The following is a 20,569-nucleotide window of genomic DNA, read 5'->3' as shown; positions in this document are numbered from 1 at the left end:
TACAATAAATTTCGTTAAACACTTCTCAATATCACAGATTTTTTTGGAAGCTTTAAATCAATAAACTTTTTTTATATTAATTTTTTTATGAAACCTCGTAAAGTAGACCATCCGCCTGGTGCGGCACATTGGACTCTATAACTTACACAACATTTTTTATAATTTTAGCGATAAATACTAGCAAACTGTATAACTACCTTATTCTCTTTTGTGTGTAGAGGGGAAAATATAAAGTTTAAAGATCAATATAACACACTAAATTGATAAAGCATCTATATAAAAAAAACAGCAATAAACATTCACGATTAGTACACAGTTTTTTTTTTCTAAATCAAAAGAAAAATTAATTATTGAATATTCATTAGACAATTAATGCGGATTAAAGGTAACTAAAGATGTGTTGAATGATATCTGGGAATACGAAAGTGCTACTTCTTGAGCTTTAAAAGTAGCATTTTTATTGGACTGGGTTTTGGAAGAATAAGTTATATGTTACTTCTATGCAAAGTTACATCAATATTTGCTAGGGGGAAAAGCTTTTTCTTCATTGCATTGCATGAAACAACTCCAAAAAGAAAAGAATCCTGTTATACTAATACCATATATTTCAAAGAAAAAGTATAATAAAATTGACAGCTATCTTTGTGTTCCAAAATCAAAATTAGATAATCTTAAGTAAAAGTATATTTTTATGTTCCTTTAATCAATTACTTGTTTTATTTTGTTTCTGTGTAGGAATGCTTGTTTAGCAAAAATATTTTGTTTAATACAGGAACTTAATTATAGCATGTATTGCATATTTTACTCTTAGAAAACAATTTTCTGCAAAAATTTGGAAGTACAATGAAACCTGTGTAAGTTGACCACTTGCAGTGCACTACTTTAGTGGTCAACTTAAACAGGAGGTCACCTTATAGAGGTTGAATTATAAGTTATATATCTAACTCTAATGTGACCAGACGTCTCGCTTTTGGCGGGACAGTCCCGCTTTTTGTCTTACTGTCCGGCCAAAATGTCCCGCTTTGTCGAAAAAGTCCCGCTTTTTTTGTTTAAATTCCGTCACACAAGAAATATAACATACAATCTAGATTTTTTAAATGCTTTTTCAATTTTTTGCTGTCAGTAAACGTAAGAACACCATGCAAAATGTTATTCTTTAATGTTTAATATGCTGAAGTACCTCCACCATGATTTGGATTGAAGCTTTGGAGGAGCTGTTAAGCGTCAGGTGTTGGCCGGGAACGGCGGAAAATAAATTCATGCAAGGAATTTCTTGATTTTCTGAAAGGGAACAAGAATTTGCTTCTTAAAATTGCTTCTAACAGCAAATACAACTGAAAATAATATTTTTGATTAATAAATTTGTTGTGTGATGCAATATTCTTTACATCAATACTATTAAATTATTTTCAACTTGAGTTCTTTATTGCAGCGGTTCCCAAACCTTTTTAGTTGTGCTGCCCACCAGTTTGGTAGAAAACACCATTGAGGCCCACTAACTACTATAAATGACTTGAACAGCCAAAATTTACCTTCTGAAAGGGGGGGGGGGGCGTCTGCTCATAACTGTTCTTAAGTGTAAATATACCATATTAGGATTGAAAGTGAGTTAAAAAGAATAATTCTGGAGATGTTAACCCTCATCTCCCCTCATGCTGCACCACTGATATAGATATACTGTACAAGAACAATTTTCAAAATAATTTAAAAGAAAGAAAATAACTTTGTTGCATTTACTTAGCTGGCATACATGAAAGAAAATTCAAAAACAAGCCATCAAAGTTCAAGCTCAATGGGATTTTTGACGCTGCTTTTCCTCTACGAGGGAGTTGTATGTATGGATTGAAATTGGATAGTTTTAGTTTTAAATAGTCGCAACATTCAATGCATTTCTACATTATTTAAGGGAAAAAAACTGCAATGAAAAGTCTCATTTTAATAGGTAGGTTGTCGAAAAGCCCCTCAAGTGTCTCAATTCACTAGATAGTCATGCCAGTTCAACAGAGGAGGAACATTTTTAACTTGAAGCCTATTCTTGTTTCTTTGGCAATTTTCTTTGAAGGAGTTTCTGGTTCATTAGATTTCATCTTCAGTTATTACGAATTCAGACAGATTAAGACAGTTCTTAAGAAATATGAAAAATCTTAATCTTCAAGTTCCTTATGGGCGGGGAGAGCTTCTTAGTACATCTAAAAAGTGAATTTTCGCAAAAGGTGGAAATTGAGACCAAGATTTATTTTGGTTTAGATCCTCGATCAGTGTCCACGGCCCCGTAACACGCTGTTCGCGGCCCACAAGTGGGCCACGGCCAATGGGTTGGGAACCGCTGCTTTATTGGTACATTTGAGTTATTTCTTGGCATTTTTCTGTTACGTAAAATATTAAGCCTGTGGAAAAAAAAACTACTCTACCCCCCCCCTCCCCATCATGTGTCCTGATTTTTAGCTTGAAAAATCTGGTCACATTATCTAACTCTGTTCTTGAAAATAGTGGTTAACTTACAAGGGTGGTCAACTTTACAGGTTTTACTGTATATTTGACGAAAAAAATATTAAAAAAGTGCATATATGAAGTAAATCTTTTGGTAAAATTAATTTAGTGAAATTTTTATTAAATAATAATAAAATATATCTTTGTTTTTCTCCCCCTAACTTTTTATTATTATTGTTTCAAAAGATGTGTAACATGAAATGAATGTATAATATACAAACACTTAGAATATTGTTATAATTATTGAGATTTAAGACAAAAAAAAGGTTTTTAAATTATGTGGGGTAGGTTGGTCCAGTCCAACGTGCCCCACAAAGAGTGGACCAACCTACCCCACTTTTTTAGTTTGAAGAAGTGATGTCATAATTTTTTTCTTTTTGACAAAAAATGAAAAAATTGCCAATTATTGTGAACTAAAAAAACTTACTTTTAGAAAGGAGTTCAATTTTTTTTTTTGCAATCTTGATGAAAACCATTAAAAAGAATAAATTTAGTTTTCTGAAAATTACTCAGGACTACTGAAAAAACACTTTCTGGAATAAAAGTTGTTCAATATAACTGTACCATGTGATTTCATTATAGGATTTGTAGGAGGTGCTATTTGTCATAAAATAAAATAAAAAATATTAATAGTATTAAAATAATTGAGAACGGTCCAACGTGCCCTACAGTTCAACGTTCCTAACTTCCCCTTGTACCAAAATACAATCCCCAAGACCATCAGGGGGAAGAGTAATTAAAGTTGGAAATCGCTAATTTTTCCGAGTTTTGTGGCCTTTAACAGGGCTGCAGACCAGGGCAGAGGAAAAAGCGGATCAAGCTGAACTTTCATGGGAAAATTTGAATAAGTCAAGCTCCTACTTTCTGAAAAAAATTGAGTGTTTTGCTGCTATTTTTGAATTTAAACATTATAAAAAAGAGAAATTAAATGTAAGGAACATTCTTACATTAAAAGACGTCCAATTTTCAACATTTTTGCACAAAAATGTTCAGTTCTGCAATTACAATGTTTGTAAAAAGTTTGATTTTGTTGTTATGATTTTTGTTACTTGTTTTTATTTTGAACTAATATCAACAAAATTCTGCTCTGTAGATACATTACATTATTTAAAACAAATTTCAAAAGGGCATTAATTCACGACTAGCGGGAAAATTTGCAAATACATTGATTCCCGCGTTTTTTGCAAAGTCAGCCATTTACTTATAAACCATAATTATTTAGCCTTTATTTCACAGTCAGACCATGTAAAATTCTAGCAGAATGTGTAAATATTTACTTTTTTAGCTTCTGTTTAAAAGGGTTGGACTAAAATTGGGAAGATGTTCACGTTTTCGAGTGTTTTTTCCCCCAAGAACTGTTCTGGGAAAATTTTCAGAAATTCTCTTCCGCTTATAAGTTAGCCCCTAACTTTCAATCTCATTTCTGGACTTGTACGCTAGTATATACGGTAAGTGTTTTGACATTTTAAATGGCTAGGTTATTTTTTTTTTTAATTTTTTTTTTATGAATGTGATGAATAAATGTTTTAAATTAATTGCATTTGTAAGTTCATATTATTTAAAGGCAATTTGATCATTTTTGTTTAATTTCTCTTTCTGATTTAGAATATTAAAGATGTGCAATAAAAGTTTAATATCACAAGTTACCTGCTGCATGGAAGTTCTCTTGGAAATTCAGAAAAATGGTAATACTTTGTGTTAAAAACACGTAATTTATTAATGTGACACACTAAACTTGAACTGTGTTCTTGTGCATAGTACCAAGGGCAGATCCAACTTCTGGTTTTGAATGTCAATATGGGGAGGGGTCATTAATGGTCACTAATATATCGCCAACTTGGTAATAAAAATTATTTTTCGAATCTGGTTTATATTTGGGGATACTTAGCTAGTCATCCATTGAATCATGCTAAAATTGTCGAAGTTAGGAAAGCAATTTAATGTTAAACACTTTTTTTTTGTATTGATTCATTACAAACTAGGGATGTAATTAGTTAAACTTTTTTTGCGCAATCAAAGGCACTACTATATCATATTTTTGTTCTTTTTACAAGCTACATATACTTTCATGCAATTTTAGATCACAGATGCTTCTAAAAAGATCACCATTCATTGCATTTAAAAGTAAAATTCTCTGTAGTTATCTGTTCAATTTCGTTACTTGAATTGGCGGGTTTTTTTTTTTACTTTCTTTACCTGAACGGAAATAAAAAAAAACCTTTTGTGTAAAAATAAAAACATCTGTCAATGTTTGAATTTCATTCCTCAATTTCAATGATGAGAAAAATATTTATCAGTTGCCTAAGAGACTAAGATAACAGAAAATCAGTTGAATATTTATTATATTAGGAAACTTGATAAAGGTAGGTCAACCTAAGTCAGATTATAAAGAATAGAAATGCGCTTAGGTGTATTAAAAATGATTAGGGTCTGATGGGGGAAAGTGGTCAAGTGGTCATACATCAAATAAATGTAACTTGGAAATAAATGTTCGCAGGAATGTAAAAATTTTATTATAGAGTAGGGCAGTTAGAAACTACATTTCGAATACAAAATTTTACAACTGGCAGAATTTTATTTGGTAAAAAAAAATATTTTGTGTGAATATGAAAAATTTTGAAATCAAAGCACCTATTTTAACTTTCTTTGGAAATTTTGTATCTTAGAATTATGAACAGATTGACTGCACAGGAAGCTTCCTACGTGTCTCAAGAACTCTTGCTCCCAGTAGCAGAAATTGCGAGACGTGAGACGTGCGTCGCAGATTTTTCAGCGGCCTGCAGATAATTTTACCAAAAAACAAAAAGAAAGAAAATAATTAATAAATAAAAGAAAGAAAAAGAAATACAACTTGGCAAAAAGATCGTTCGGAGTTCGTTTTTCACCGGAAAAGCGATGTATGCTTCAGCATTTCAGCTAGAAACGTAGTCGCCATATTTGGTCATTCATAAGATCGAAGTAGATAAGATGCTACATTTTCCAAGTGCCTACATTTTCCAAAACAAAGTAGAATGGGATGTTTCAATAAATGATGAACTGCAAACTAATAAAAATGACTTAAAATGGGCAGAAAATCTTTTTTTTTTTTGGATTTTTTAAAATAGTTTTCTTGAGAAATGAAAAATTTTGTATTTAAAATTTCACCTTATCCTCATTGCCTTGGACGCAAAAGCGCTAAAAACTTTCCAACTTAAGTGTAGTCTCAAGAGGATTTTTAATTTTAAATTATTTTTAGCAACAAATTCAGAAATTAAGATCTTAATTTTTGGCGTAGTCATGTTTGGTCATTCCCAAGATGTTGGTATGCAAGACTCTTTAAGTGCCTACGTTTTCATAAATGGAATTGGATGTTTATTGCAATTCATGCTGTTGAAAATTGTGCAAAATGTGCCTTTTTTTTGGGTAATTTTTAATTATTGTCTTAAAAAATGCAAAACTTTATCTTTACAATATTATCCTATATTCATTGATTTAGAAGCTAATGTGCTAAAAACTGACTATTTCAAAGTCTTCGAATCTCTCTCTATTACTACTTTCCAAATTAAAAAAAATCTATTTATAATCATTGAATTTTTCGCGTGGACGCCATGTTTGGTCATTCGCAAGATGGAAATAAATGACACTATTACTTGCCTAAGTTCCCAAAAAAAGAATTGGATCAAGTTTTGCTCAGTTTACTTCAATACAAACTATTGAAGGTAAGAGAAAATGTACAATAGATCATGTTTTTTTTTTCTTTTAATTATTTTCATGAAAAATGAATTATTATCTGCTCAATTGTATTTGATCGTCATTGCTTTGGAAGCTCTGCTATAAACCAAAACATTAATCTAATATGCAGTTTCCATTCACTTCTCATTCACTAATTTATTTATTTATTTATTTTTTGAAGAAAAAAAAATCAAAAACCTATTTTAACCCGGGAGAACTCGTGGTACTTTTCGTCACACGAATGCTCGCGGTGGGCTCCGTAGGCCCGGAGTGATTATTTCAGTAAATTAAGTTTGCAAAATAGAAAAAAAAAAATGTTTTCAACACTGAATTATAAATAGATAAACAGCCTCTAAAATGTGTTTTAAACAGTAAGGTTAAAGAAAGTTTTATGATACATGAATCTAAATCTTCATCTGAGCATTACTGATGATCGCTTTACTGTTCTGTGTCAACATCTTCTTCATCATCTTCATTAATGGAGTTCTCATCGGTTGAAACCTCAACCAACAAGGTCTGCAACCTCTTCATTTCATCTTTGTAGCTTAAATAGCGATGCATTTCACAACCTCTTCCTTTACATTCACAATCTGAAATGAAAAGCGTGAGCGCTCGCTCCGGGCCTCTGAGGCCCGAACCGGAATTTTCTGGGGAAAAGGGGGAATGTACATTCCTGAAAAGCATGTGGTCAGTATGTAAGTCACCTCGAACGCAGCTACTGTGGACCTCATTCATTTCCGTTGAAGGGGTGATTTTTGGCATCGTAGTTTTGTAATGACCGGGCCTGAGAGGCCCGATGCGAGTTCTCGCGGGTTAAATTGAATTTTCCACATTTAAATAAATATGAATTGAATAATTGTTTTTCCTAGTATGCAAAGCTCTATTTATTTTTATGAAAGTAGTAACCCCCCCCCCCCCCTCCACCCTTTTTATACTTTAAAACTCGGTGACGGTGAGAGCTACTAAGTTTTTCGGGTCTAGTGGCCACTGGCCAGTTGGAACTTATTTGAATCTTGACCTTTCAAGGAACTTGTGTATTTTAGGAAAACTTAAAATAAAACCAATGATAATGCTGCAGATTATTTTCAAATGCCCAAAACAGTGTCGCAGACTGGCTAGAAAGTTTCTGCTACTGGGCTCTTGCTCATTAGCAGTTAGCTGAATCTATTTTAGATAATTTTTTAGAATAACTTAAGCAAGATGGGGGTAAAGTGGTCATAATATTAGGCTTAACAAATGCTGTTCTTCTAATGTCACTTAATGGATAAATATAAGGCAGATATAAATTAAATAATAATTTAACTTAATATGTATTGTTTTTATAGTAAACGGTGTTAAATATACGAGTATATGCATATGCATATACTCGTGTAGGCATGTATATAGATGTATTCACATAAATGCACCAATAAATACATATATAGGTATCTGCAAGTATTTTTAATCTATACAGATATACATTCAACTAGACACGTATATACGTGTACGTACTCAAGTAGACACTTACATACAAGCATAATGATAAACAAGTATATAGGGTAAGTTTAAACTCTTGCTCAAATTATGGAAAGATGTTAGAGGGGAGGATAAGAAGAAACAATCATGCGAAACATATGATCACAAACACAATGCTGATGCAATACATGCATGCAAAGCCAGAAACTGATGGATGCAAAACAGGTCCCAAATTCACTCACATTACACAAAGACAATATTATGCAACAATTTAGGTCTCAAGAAAGTTATAAAGGCATTGATAAAATTTGTGGCATGCAGCTGTAATACATATGCATCGTCAGTCGCTGCGCCTTTGTTGCGATGCGTGTATTAGAGCTATTGCAGGCCGTAACTTTTAATATCTGCTTTAAATATTTCTTAAAAACTAAATTGTTGGGTAAAATCAGCTTTGTGCAAAAAATTTGTGATCTGTTTTGCATCCATCAGTTTTTGACTTTGTGTGCATATAGCGTGTCAGCGATCATAAGTTTCATATGATTCTTTGCTTCTTATCCTCCCCTCTCACATCCCTTAGCTTTTTGTCCAAGAGCTTGAATTCACACTGTAGGCATACATGTACATAAACGTATATACTCGTGTAAAATATATACATACATGTACTGGTGTATATAAGTAAGTGTACGTATATACGTCTATAACGGGTATATAATTGTATTTACACATATACATACGCATATTCTCGTGCTTCCAAATATATGTACGTCAGTAAACACCACTGGATGTATCAACGAGTTAACTCCTATATACCTGTATATGTATGTACACTTATATATGCGTATATACGTCTACTATATTGTAAGGTTTGACCGTCTTCTTAAACTTCTTTTTAGGACTTTTTTTATAAATTTTTTTTTGAAAGGTCCCTTAACTCCCTCCAGCATAACATCATCATATATCGCCTAGAATCGAATATTTGGAACTTTATTATCGAAAATTGCCACAGAAGAGTTCTTAAATCTTATCCCTTCCCCTAACCAAAGATGGTTTGTAATCTTGTTTTAAAGAAAAACAGGATATTAAGTAATAAATATAGTAATAAATCAAAAATTTAATTAAACTTTTACTAGTGAATATCTCTATAACTAATACTCTTTATAAGCATTTATGTAAGTTTTTGTGAACATTTTTTTAGCATTCAATAATAGCAGATTTCCAAAAAATTCTTTTAGTCACTCACCTTATTAGCTGTGGAAGTGATTTTTTTTTATTAGCTCATACTCAGGGCCACGCCATCTTTGTGTGCAAGGTTGTGCAGCACACAAGGGCGCCGAGCTCTACAAATCAAAAATGCTCTTAATGGGAGAAAAAAAAATCCGACCAAAAAATAAAAAACTTTTCATTGTATCTAATGATGGGGATTAAATTATACTGCTTATTGAAACAAAAGATCCCTTTTGCTGCCTAACACGAAAAATTATTGTCGAAACATGCTGTTCAAAACAGTGGCGCAGCCAGAAAATTTTTCTGGGAGGGGTTTTCAAAATCAAAAATTGTTGCTTTCCCATTCATTTACAATGCATAATCAAGGGCGCCCATATAGGGGGGTAGGGGGCTCAAGCCCCCCCTTAGAAATGAGAACTTCCTTGCTTTTAGTGCTTTTTTCTTTGCAAAAATGTATAAAAATTTCTTTTCCAGCCATTAATGAATAATATGAGCCAATAACGAATAAGTTATAAAAAAATTTCAAATTTTAACGTCTTTAATTTGTACTAAAATAGGTTTCCATGGGGAAAAGATTCTGCTAAACCATGGGGGAAATTTTTGAGCCCCCTTAAAATTTGGCATATGGGTGCCCTTGTGCGTAATTATTCAATATCAAAAAATTTCTACAGATTAGTAATTATTCATTCTAAGTAACTTCTTAAAAACAATTAATAATTCGTATTGATGTCACTATGAAACGAAGAAAGTGGGAAAAGCACAGAATATTTATTATTAGTTTTACTTTAATCTTATATTCATTTTTTGCGTGTTTTTCGCGAGATCACTTAAAAGCTCCTCCTAAAATACATTCATGTATTTTTGAATGTCAAATGCTAGCTAATAACGGTTTCGATCTTTCAATGAGAATTGGTTAAGAGCCTCAGAAAATCGGGTGCAGTAGGCTTCCTCTCACTAGATGTCCCTAAAAAGGAGTTGTGCAGAGATGGAAGTGCTGAGGGACCTTGATACCCTGTAGAGCTTTATTGACACCATTTTAGCTATCTTATACCAGGGGGGACGTGGGGTGCTTATCATGAAATACAACTTTTATATTTAAGAATTGAAAAGTAATATCTGACTGCTTCCCGATTATTAAAAACAGTAAAATATTTTGTTGAAACCTATTCCGCTTGGAAAAGCTCAAATAATCTGCTTTTTCCCTTGATCTTAATGGAGGCAATGAATGTGCTTGAGTTTTGGGAGGGGTTTTAACCCCAAAACCCCTCCCGTGGCTGCGCCACTGGTTCAAAAGAGTAGCTTATTACACTGAAAAGACGTGATGCTAATTAATGCATACATAAGCATTTTTCTTTCTAATGTGGAGCCGTGAATGCTGTTTCAGTATGTCTGAGTAGAACATAAGATTGAGTATATCGCATTATATTGAGCATATGAGGTGCAACAAATTTGCTTTTCTTCATTTTAGTTCTTACAATGAATATGTTGTGCTATAATTTTTGCAAATAGTCTTTTGTGATTTTCGCTGATTTGTGTTATCATATGCAAAAAAAAAAATACGCTGAGCACATTTTCATCTAGTTTACTTGTGCATAATATTTATATAATATAGACAATAATTAAGTTCAACTTTTTAGTTCGGAAAAGTAACGACTTGACCATAATAACTAGATTCCCACTCTCCCCTTTTCATTTACTATTTGTGTATTAATTTTAAAAAAGAGCTTTGGAGAAAGAATGTATTTGTATTAGATTTTAAATTCAATGCCTTTTTAACAGTTCCAAATTTTATAAATATTGATTTTGCCGGAAATATGATTTCAGTTTTCAATTTTAAAGTGGAATATCCTCTACATTACTGCACTTCATTTTAGAAGTATAACCAGTACCATGGTGTCACGTTTTGACAGACATTCAAGTTGAATTAATAATCCATTAATAAGAGATTAGAGAGATATTTAGAGTGATGTTAACTTTAATACAGTAAAACCTCAATAAGTAGTCAACTGTTTTAGTGGTCACTCCGCTTAAGTCGTCGTTTTCCTTAGGTCCCGACAAGCGACAAGGTCTCATTCACAGAAATGTAAAATGATCCTCTTTTACTGGTCACCAAATTTAATTTTACTCCGGTTAACTAGTCACTCAAAAATTGTTTTCTAAAATTCTCTTTTCTTATCGGATCTTAGAAAATAGCATTAGACTTAGTTTAGTTGAAATGCTGTGTGATAGTCATTTTTCCTTGAAATCTCGCTTCTCACTTCTGGTCATTCAAAGCATACTTCCTGCTGCGACTCTGTCTAGTACCAATCATATGAATCAAACTCCATCCAGCAGGACAGACAAAATTGGATACCTGGAGAACGTTTGTCAGTATTAAACTTTCGTTAAAGGTACAACAGACACGGAATTCTAAGCTTGAAGCACGTTGGAAGACAGATTTATTTTCAGTAAGCAACAACTTCATCAGTCAACACTGATGGAGTGGTTTAATGAACAGTAAGTACATTAAAATGAGTTATTACGATTAAGTAATGTATAAGTAAAAGAAAATAAAACTAGGCAACTATAATAAGTGTTTTTTTTCTTCTTTTTAAAGTTTCCACTAATTTATACACATGGATTATATAAGCTTTTTGTTTTTCTCACTGAATTCTACAGCTATTCATGAAAGTACTTGTGAGAAGTTTTTTTTTTCCTTCCTTATTTTCCACTCTACATAAGTAGTCACTCCACATAAGTGGTCAAAATGTTTTGGTCCCTCAAGTAACGTCTTTACGAGGTTTTACTGTACTTCAAATATTTTCTTTTTCTGTAATGCATTAACATATTAGTGGAGTTACTGATCTCGAAATTACTTCGCGATATGAAACGAAAACATACACTGTATTCCAAAATTAAATATTTGCCATGCAAAGATTTTAGTTCATATGGAAAAAGGGGGGGGGGAATTTTCTCCCGAAAAATTCTCTAAAGCAATTGTTAAAATAACTGAATATTTTTTGTCTTTTTACTGTGGAAATTTTTCCGCAGAAAATACGCAGCTCTAGTTTCACACGCTCTTTAAATGATTTTTTTTAAAACAAAAATAAACTAAAGTAAGAATAGACGATCAAGAAATTATGGTTGGGTAGAGCGATAAGGAGCAAAATTGTTTGTTGGTCTATTTACTCATTCACTGTGTCATAGGAATGACTTGAATTTGGCTCAAAAGAACTTAGTTATGTTCTTTTTCAAAAAAATCATTAAAAAATCTACTATTGTGGTTTGAGTTTGTGAAATTGAAGATTCTTCATAGTTTAACGCTTACAACAAAGTAAACTATGTCAAAGTTATTCAATATTTCAAAAAGTGTGTTGCGTTAACAGTAGAACGAAAACTTAATACAGTGAAACCTCTATGAACGACCACCTCTATACAGCGACCACCTCTGTTAATGACCAATTTTCCATGGCACCGATTTTCCCCCGTATATACCTAATGTTAAAATACCTCTGGGAAAGACCATCGAAACCTCTCACAATGACCGGCATATCGAAAACTTCAGCTGTAACAAATGCTAGGAATTTTTCGTTAGAAACCAAAAAAGAGAGACTACAAATGAAAAGCAATAGAACATTTAGTTTACACACATATCAGTCTTCTCTTGTTAACAGAAGAGAACCAGAATAAGGGATTAAAATCTATTCTCCCTGTGGTTTCAAACACGTTCCTTTCTTGTCTTCTCCTGTTCTAAACCTCAAAAATGCACAAAAAGGAGGGCGTAGTTTTTCGGACCCTTAGGAAGTTAAAAGGTTGCACAGGTATATCACCAGTCAAGTCAGGCGTGCATCCCCTATCATTGAGGAAGGGTGATAAGAAAAGAAGTTCTCTAAAGGATTGCTTCTTGGAATTTCTTGGTAACTACGGCAGGGGGGTGTTGGAACGGTCCAATCCTAGGTCATTAGAGTAAACAAAATCTACAGCTCATTCGAATAGCTAAAGTATTGGTTTCAGTGTTGCATTGGATCTGCATTTGATCAACATCGCAGTAAAGATGTTGAAAAAGCGAGTTGATCTCACGCTCGAGAAACGTATTGATGTTATACATTTAATGAAGGTGATGAAAATGCGGGGTTGACGGATGCTGTACGACCAAGGCTGTCAGCTCAACAAACTCTAACAGAGATAGATAATCTTATGTTGCGCTCAGATTGCACTAGTGATGAGGACATTAATAATTTATTTTTACAGCTAAAAGCTAAGTTAGAATCTAAAGTTGTTTCAGACGAAATTAAAAGCCTGAAGCAGGCAAATCTCTTTACATATTTTAATGCTACTAAATAGTGTTTAAATGTAAAAATCATGTAAAAATTATATTTTACATTAAAAATTTCAAAAAAAAAAGTTTCTTTGTTTAAACGTTCTTATTCTTTTGCTTTTGATTACTCTGCAGGAAGAATTTGAATAATCTCCATAGGTGCTGTATTACCTTCGCATGTTAAAAAATGACCTAATGACCTCTAAGAGCGACGAACCTCCATTAACGACCACTTTTTTCAGGAACGGAGAGTGGTCGCTCCTGAGAGGTTTCACTGTAATCATTTTGAAAAGAATGAAATTAAAATGTTATAAGTGTTATAGGTCAAGAGAGATTGGCAAATGTTACAATTATTTCCATGAAAGTGTTATTTTACAAAAATTAGACATAAATTTACTTTAAATCAATTTGCTAAAAACAAAGCAAGAAAAGTTTAAATGAGACAGTAAGAAGCAAAGGGATGCAAGTGGCAAAATTAAAAATTTGGAAACAACCAGTACAAATGGTAGGTGAACCTTTTCCTCTGTCTTGGAGCAAGAGATTGTACTAGTAACCCTGGTAGGTGCTGCTGCACAGCATGATTTAGAAAAAATTTCAATGAAAGCCTACCTAGGATCTGATCTTTAAACATGCTTTACCTGAAACTTAAAATAGTCCACTTGCATCCCTTTGCTTCTCACTGCCTCAAATGTAACTTAACATCCAAAAAATGTTCAGTAAATTTTGATTAAAATACTTTATTTTTCATTTTGTGCATGTTGTATGATTTATTATTGATCGAATGCGATTGTGTAAAAAGATGTAAAGTGTTAATACAATTTGCTTTGAATAATGAATGAAATACATATCATAAGCTCTATAATTTAAAAATTTTTAACATATTACATATTAAATTAGTGTGTTCCGAAGTGTAAGTTGATAGTGTCAATCAGTGGCGCTCACAGGAATTTTGCAAATGGAGGGTTCAAAAAGTCGAAAGCCTCATTCTCATATTATACTCCAATACACTGTCGAACAAACATATTGCTTTTGTCGGATGTCTTTTCATCCATAAGCTCATTATTTTTTGCATTGAAAAAGGCGTTCCCTGTAACGCCGAAACACGTGTCTGCTGTAATTGGCAAATTTGTGCTTTTTCTAACGTTGTTTGTCTAACTTTAATATTGACTTGATTTTATCGATTCCTGAGAACGAAAAACAGTAATAAAATAAACTATTGAATAAGTAATTAGCATTATTTAATGAAATATATTTACTTAAATAACCGGAGAGCAAAAAAATTTACACTTTTACTTTTCTCATAATTAAAAACTTTATTCAAGTTCATAGAATCTCATTTTAATCTGTAAATACAAAACTAAAAACATGATTATTACAGTGTATTTATTTATAACTTGCGGTACCCACACGGCTTTGCCCGTAGTAGAAAATTAAAAGGTCACTTGGTTTGCCTGTATATTTACAAATAATGGATTCTCGCCAATTGGTTTAGTTCATTTGCTCGCCCATGTTACGGTTCCATGTTATGATAATTTGGTAAATTACTCTCCCACGTTATGATAATTTGCTTGGTAAAATGTTCTTAAAATTGGAATAGAAAAAAGACAAAATCAAATTTTCGGAAAATAGCTTCAAGGTGCACACCCTCATGCTACAAACTAATTTTGTGCCAAACTTCATGAAAATCGGCCGAACAGTCTAGGCGCTAGGCATCACAGAGATCCAGAGACTTTAAGCTTTATTATTAGTAGGGATCACCATTATAAATAAATATAATAGCACCCACATGTAAGTAATTCGTTATAGGAAAAGTGCTCAGTATTAAAAAAAAATCTTTTAACATGAGGATTTTATTTTTTCACTTATTGGAACTGCAATTATTGTTACCTTTGTATATGAAATTATTCTTTGTACAAAATACATATAGTGGTAATTGATTGAAAAAGCAGGACCTATGGGAGGGGTTCGAACCCCCTGGACCCCTCCCTTAAGTGTGAAGCTGGTGTCAATCAGTTTATTTATAATAAGCTGTGTTCAGTATGCAATATACATACACATAAAATTGCTTTTAATGCTATTTTTAAAAAGAAATTAAAACATGTGTTTCAATGAATGTAAATAAGTATACATTTTCGCAAAGAACAAAATGTTTACACTTTTTGTTTTTTTAATAAATCAAATGCCCAACGTAGTTTTTCCCATCATATATTTGTCTTTAAAAACCTCATTGTAGGTGTTAACTATATTTTCCCCAAACGCCACTGCTTAAAGGCGCTCAAAAGACATTTACACGACGGTGCCGATCTGGCTTGGCGCATGCCTGCTCATACCTTGGAGCAGGAATTAAACCAGAGCGAGCAAGTCCAATCATTGGCTTAGCAAAAGCGGGCCCAAAGGCTCTAAGTCATGAAACTCAACAACAACGAATGGTTGGCACATTTTGCGTAAAACAAGCGAAAGAAACCCGATTTCTTCCAATGCTTTGCTTTAAAATCTATCACATGACTTGGGGGGTCTTCGTTTCATGAATGAAAGTCTGCACTCCCTCTATTTTATCTCTTCTCAATGGTTCATACTAAGGTAATCAGGGATGGGAGGGGGGATTGAATATAGAATTAAGGGTTTTTTTTTTTCTTTGGGATTTTTTTTTGTTTTGTTTTATAACTTCCATGAAAGTAAAATTACAGTATGCAACCATTTTTCTAATGCGATGAGCTATACAATTATAGATAAGGATTTCATTGATAAAACTCATTTAATTTTTAGGCCTTAAAAGTGAGAACGAAAATTGACTTTTTAGGGATTTTAATCGGCTTACAAACTCTGAATTCGGCATTTATTTATTTTGTTTTAGATAAAAAGGGGTAAGTTAATATCTCGTTAAAAATATGAAGGTTTTTGATTTTTGTTCTGGAAGAAAAAATTCGGCACTTTTGTCCTGCAACGTTGGTTGAACCCTCATATTTGAAACTGGTTTTTGTTCTAAATTGCTTGGCTAACATGCTAATACAAAATACATACCATAATTATTTTAATTAAGAATAAAATTCTTACATGAAATTCTTAAAACCTCATCGAAGTGCATATTTAATAAGTGTCTGCTGTGTTGTGAAAATTTCAGTATTGATCCGAAATTCAACATATTTTCGAAGTCCAAAAATGGTGTTGGTCCCATTACTGCCCAATTTCAGACCTTGTGCTGTACTTACTTTTAGTAATGCAGCAGGGGCACCAACTTGCAAAAATTATTGGGAGGGCTAGACATCACTGGGGGTTTAGGGGATTATGTAATCCCATGGAGGTCCCCCCCCCCCCCTCCCAAATAAAAGTCAGATTTTTGTACCTTGAAAATGCCAATTTACATATTTTCTGGTGTGTTTAATTTAAACAAACAAATATGACATGGCATTTTCAACATAAAACAATCTAAAAATTGATATACAAATTTTCTGGTTCAACTAGATCATGTTGCTTGTCTTTTAAAAAGAGACATTTTTTCGCTCTTTTCTACAGGGAGTCGTGCAGTGCCGTAGCGAGGCATTGAAAAGGGTAGGGCACTTGACTTGCATGGAAGGGCACGCCTAGAGATGCCGACTTAAAAAAGAATATATTGTGGGGGCAGGGGGGTCTTGCCGCAGGAAATTTTCTAAATTTGAGATCAAAAATAGTGAGCTTCTAAGTTTTTTTAAAGCATTTTAAAGTCATGTAATCAACATTAGAACCCCAAAAACTTGACAAGCATGACACATATTTTTTGGTTTTGAAAAAAGGAAAAAATAAATACAAACACGCACAGTATTTTTGTAAAAAGGCAGTTTAATTTATGCATGTTTTTTAAGACCAGTTGTTTTTTTATTAGTGATATCGGCTGACATATTCAAGTGTAAACGCAGTCTCTCAATGTCTAGGTCATTTATGAAAAACTCAGTTGATTTTTCAAAATTTGTTTCACCTTTGTTTAATAAAAGCAAGCACTCTTGTTCAACTGCAATGACCTATGTGAGTCTAGTTGATGTAAACCACCCAATAATGCAAGATTGTATCATTTCACAAACTATGTTTTGCCTTGTAGTACTTTGGGATTTTGAAAGTGGGCGGTGAGCTGGCTTTGTTGTTTTCATACTTCTTTGGATTCTGAGGCAGCGAAAGGATCATCATTTTGTGAAGGTTTTTCTTTTAAACACAATTCCCAAAAGTATTCAAAGCTATCACGCCTCTCATTTAATATATAAATCAAACTCTCATACATTTTTTCCAGATCAGCAACACTTAGAAGAGCGCGCCGCAGCGCTGCCCACTGGCAACAGACTTTTGAGACGTAAGTTCGCACACTGGGACAAATTCTTAGAGTGCTTGCAGCACCATAACACCATCATTATTCACACCACTCATTTTCAGTTAACCTACTAACTACCATAATAATTATTTGTTTTAACTCATTACTGAATGAGTTTTACAAGTTAAACTATCTTCAAACAAGGAAAATAAAAGATAAATTTATGAGTTTAGAAAGCATAATATAACTAATAATTTTCTTCATTTATTGGGGGGGCTCTGCCCCCTCAAAAATATTTTTGAGGGGTCTTGGGCCCCTCATTCCCCATGGAGTCGGCACCACTGTAATGCAGTTCAAAACAGATAAATCAAAATTACATTTTTTTCCTATAAATATTGCCCATACATTCGCATTCAGATGTTTTTAAAGGCCAATGGGCCGATGTTTTCTCCAAGTTAGCATTGGCCGCCAATGCCGATGGCTAAATTTTTGAACCATTGGCGCCGATGCATCCGTTGAGCCCTACAATACAGGTATATACTCAGATATGCATGTATATACTCGCGATCAACTGCATACACGCATATGATGTCTGTTTATACGCGTATGTACATGTATATACATGTAACAGGTATATACTCGTGTATACACGTATACACTCCTGAAGGTTATCACGTATATATGCTTATATACTCGTGTATACACGTATATATACTTGAGTAAGCACGTCCATGCATGTATCTGATGTATACATGTATCTACTCATATATGAATGTGTTTACTCATGTTTACACGACATTTATATACTCATGTATGCACACATATACTTGTAACTATGAAAATAACCGAAATATACAAACATTAGGGTTATTTATAATGATTTTGCATCTGTTTTTAACTATGACCACTTTACACCATATTATGACCACTTCCCCCACGTGATCATAAATACATAGTGAAATGAAAGCGTTATAAAGTACTTAAATCGATATTTTTTTCCCTGAAATTCAATGTACCGTGTTCTTTAATAATGCAATATAAAATAACAACAAAAAAAGCTAAATTGTTTCAAGAATTTAATGTATTTATTATCCACCTAAGTTGAAAACCTACGATTTTATGACCAGTTTACCCCACCAGACCCTAGTTATTGTAAAAATGTGGAAAATATTTTAAATTTGATTTTTTGATTTAGTATTACTAATTGCGTAAAATTTATGCATCAGTATTTGGTAGTATGGTAATGTTTTTGTTCTTCTATCAAATTCTGTTTTAATGTGATAGTAAAAATCCCTCTGAGAAAAAAATGTTGGATTTTTTTCTTAATTATTTTTTTTTTTAATATAGATCCCATTGGAGCCGTGAAACCTGCAAATGAAAATGAGGCAGTTTTGACTGCTTTTCGAACAAATACACATCTAGCTTACAAAAAACTCAGTGGTCTAGAAAACTTGGAATCGCTTGTTGCACTATACCTCACTCCTTGTGTGGATGAAAATTGTCAAAGCTGTGGAATATTGGAATTCTTTGAATTGTGTTTAGTCTTGCTGAAGTTGGTCAATCTTGTACTTCAGCAAGAAAAAGAAGCAGCCTCTTCAGAATCAAAGCCAAGTGGACTACTCAGCATATCCCAACAGTTGACAGTCAGGAAGTGCTTGCAGTTTGTAATTGCCTTGGGTATAGTCCCTAACTTACTTCCTAGAGTAGGTATACCCCAAAGCAAACGAATGGAGTATCCCGACATTTTGACCAATGTGACTTTTAGTTTTAACCCACTTCAGAAGTATTTGTTGCTCGAAGTTACTGTTGAAGTCCTTCTGGATTGTCTAACATCTGATGCATTACAAGGTATTATTGTATTTTACCATGGATGTGATTTGTTGGCTGCTTTGATGCAAATTTGCTATGCACCTGTGAAGAAAATTGATGACAAGGTATAAAGATTACTTTATTTTCTATTCTGAATCAGAATTTTACAACCTGTTTTGCATCTGATACTCTTGAAACTAGAATATAATATATAATAATAAAATAATTACTTGAAAACAAATAAAATATATATGATTTGTGTGCGACAAGATTTTTTTTGGCACACTATTTGCATATTTCTTAAATCATAAAACGGTTCTTTACAGGGCCGGACTGGACCGTTGAAGCAGCCCGGGTGATTACACAAAACCGGCCCTTAACTCAAGAGTAAATCCCCCCCCCCCCCATGTACACAATCTTGCAACTTTAAGGGGTTTTTTTTTAATGGAAGCAGAAAAGAGCAATAAAACAAATGCAAGGTCAAAAACTTGGGGAGTGTGTGAGTTTGGCGGCCGCTTAATTTTTTTCAACTTATTTTAACAGAGAAAGAGCAAGAAAGATTTAACTACTGGTTTAAGAGGATGTCATTACAAGGTTGAAGTGTTAGCAATATAAACCTAATCGTAAGTCTAAGGTTCTCTTAGGTATAGGGAGTTTGGGGGTTTCTCCCCCCGGAAAGGTTCCAAAATTGTAGTTTTATAAACGCCGTTTTAGACAATCTTTAGTAGTGTAGAGAGAGGAAGGAGTTCGATGGCCCTCGGCCGGTAATTTTTTGAAGTTGAAACTTTAAAACCACGTGTGCAGATTATCTTCAGTTATGATAGGGATATCCATTGGAAAATTTTCGAAATTGTAGTTGTAAAAATGCAGTTTCAGTGGATCTTTGGTGGAGTAAGGGTGAGAAGAGATTTGGAACCCCTCTGAAAATGTTTCGAAATTGAATTCTTAAAGGACCTCAAAATTGAATGGAAGAGTTTTCTGAGAGTCTCTTCCCGGAAATCTAATTGTAGTTTAAAAGGTTAGTTTTAGACTATCTTTGGTATTGTTCATGAGAGGAGAGGTTTGGGATCCGACAATTTTTAAACCTGAAGTTCCAAAAATGCAGTTGTGGATGATCTCTGATGTTATGAGAAGAGGGATTAAAGGCTGTCCTCCAGAAATTGTTTAGGAGTGATGTTCGTTAACGAAAGTTCAGATGATCTTTAATGATGGACAGGGGGCGTTTCTAAGTGTTACTGGGGTGTGCTCCTCTGGGAGTGTTTTGAAATTGAAGTCCTAAATGTGCAATTGCGGAGTTTGGAAACTTT

The 20,569-nt window shown here is 33.3% G+C and overlaps 1 protein-coding gene across 1 annotated transcript in view; it reads left to right on the top strand.

Annotated features, from left to right (window-relative positions):
* Window positions 1-20,569, top strand: part of LOC129224279 (transport and Golgi organization protein 6 homolog) — a 73,785-nt gene that overhangs the window by 2,503 nt on the left and 50,713 nt on the right. The window contains exons 2-3 of the mRNA XM_054858710.1: window positions 4,096-4,175; window positions 18,801-19,387. Coding sequence (XP_054714685.1) covers window positions 4,106-4,175; window positions 18,801-19,387 — 657 coding nt within the window. The 5' untranslated portion in view covers window positions 4,096-4,105. The remainder of the gene's footprint in view (window positions 1-4,095; window positions 4,176-18,800; window positions 19,388-20,569) is intronic.

This window comes from Uloborus diversus, chromosome 1, assembly GCF_026930045.1.
Source record: "Uloborus diversus isolate 005 chromosome 1, Udiv.v.3.1, whole genome shotgun sequence".
Lineage (NCBI taxonomy): Eukaryota > Metazoa > Arthropoda > Arachnida > Araneae > Uloboridae > Uloborus > Uloborus diversus.
This window is presented reverse-complemented; position numbering and strand designations above follow the sequence as displayed.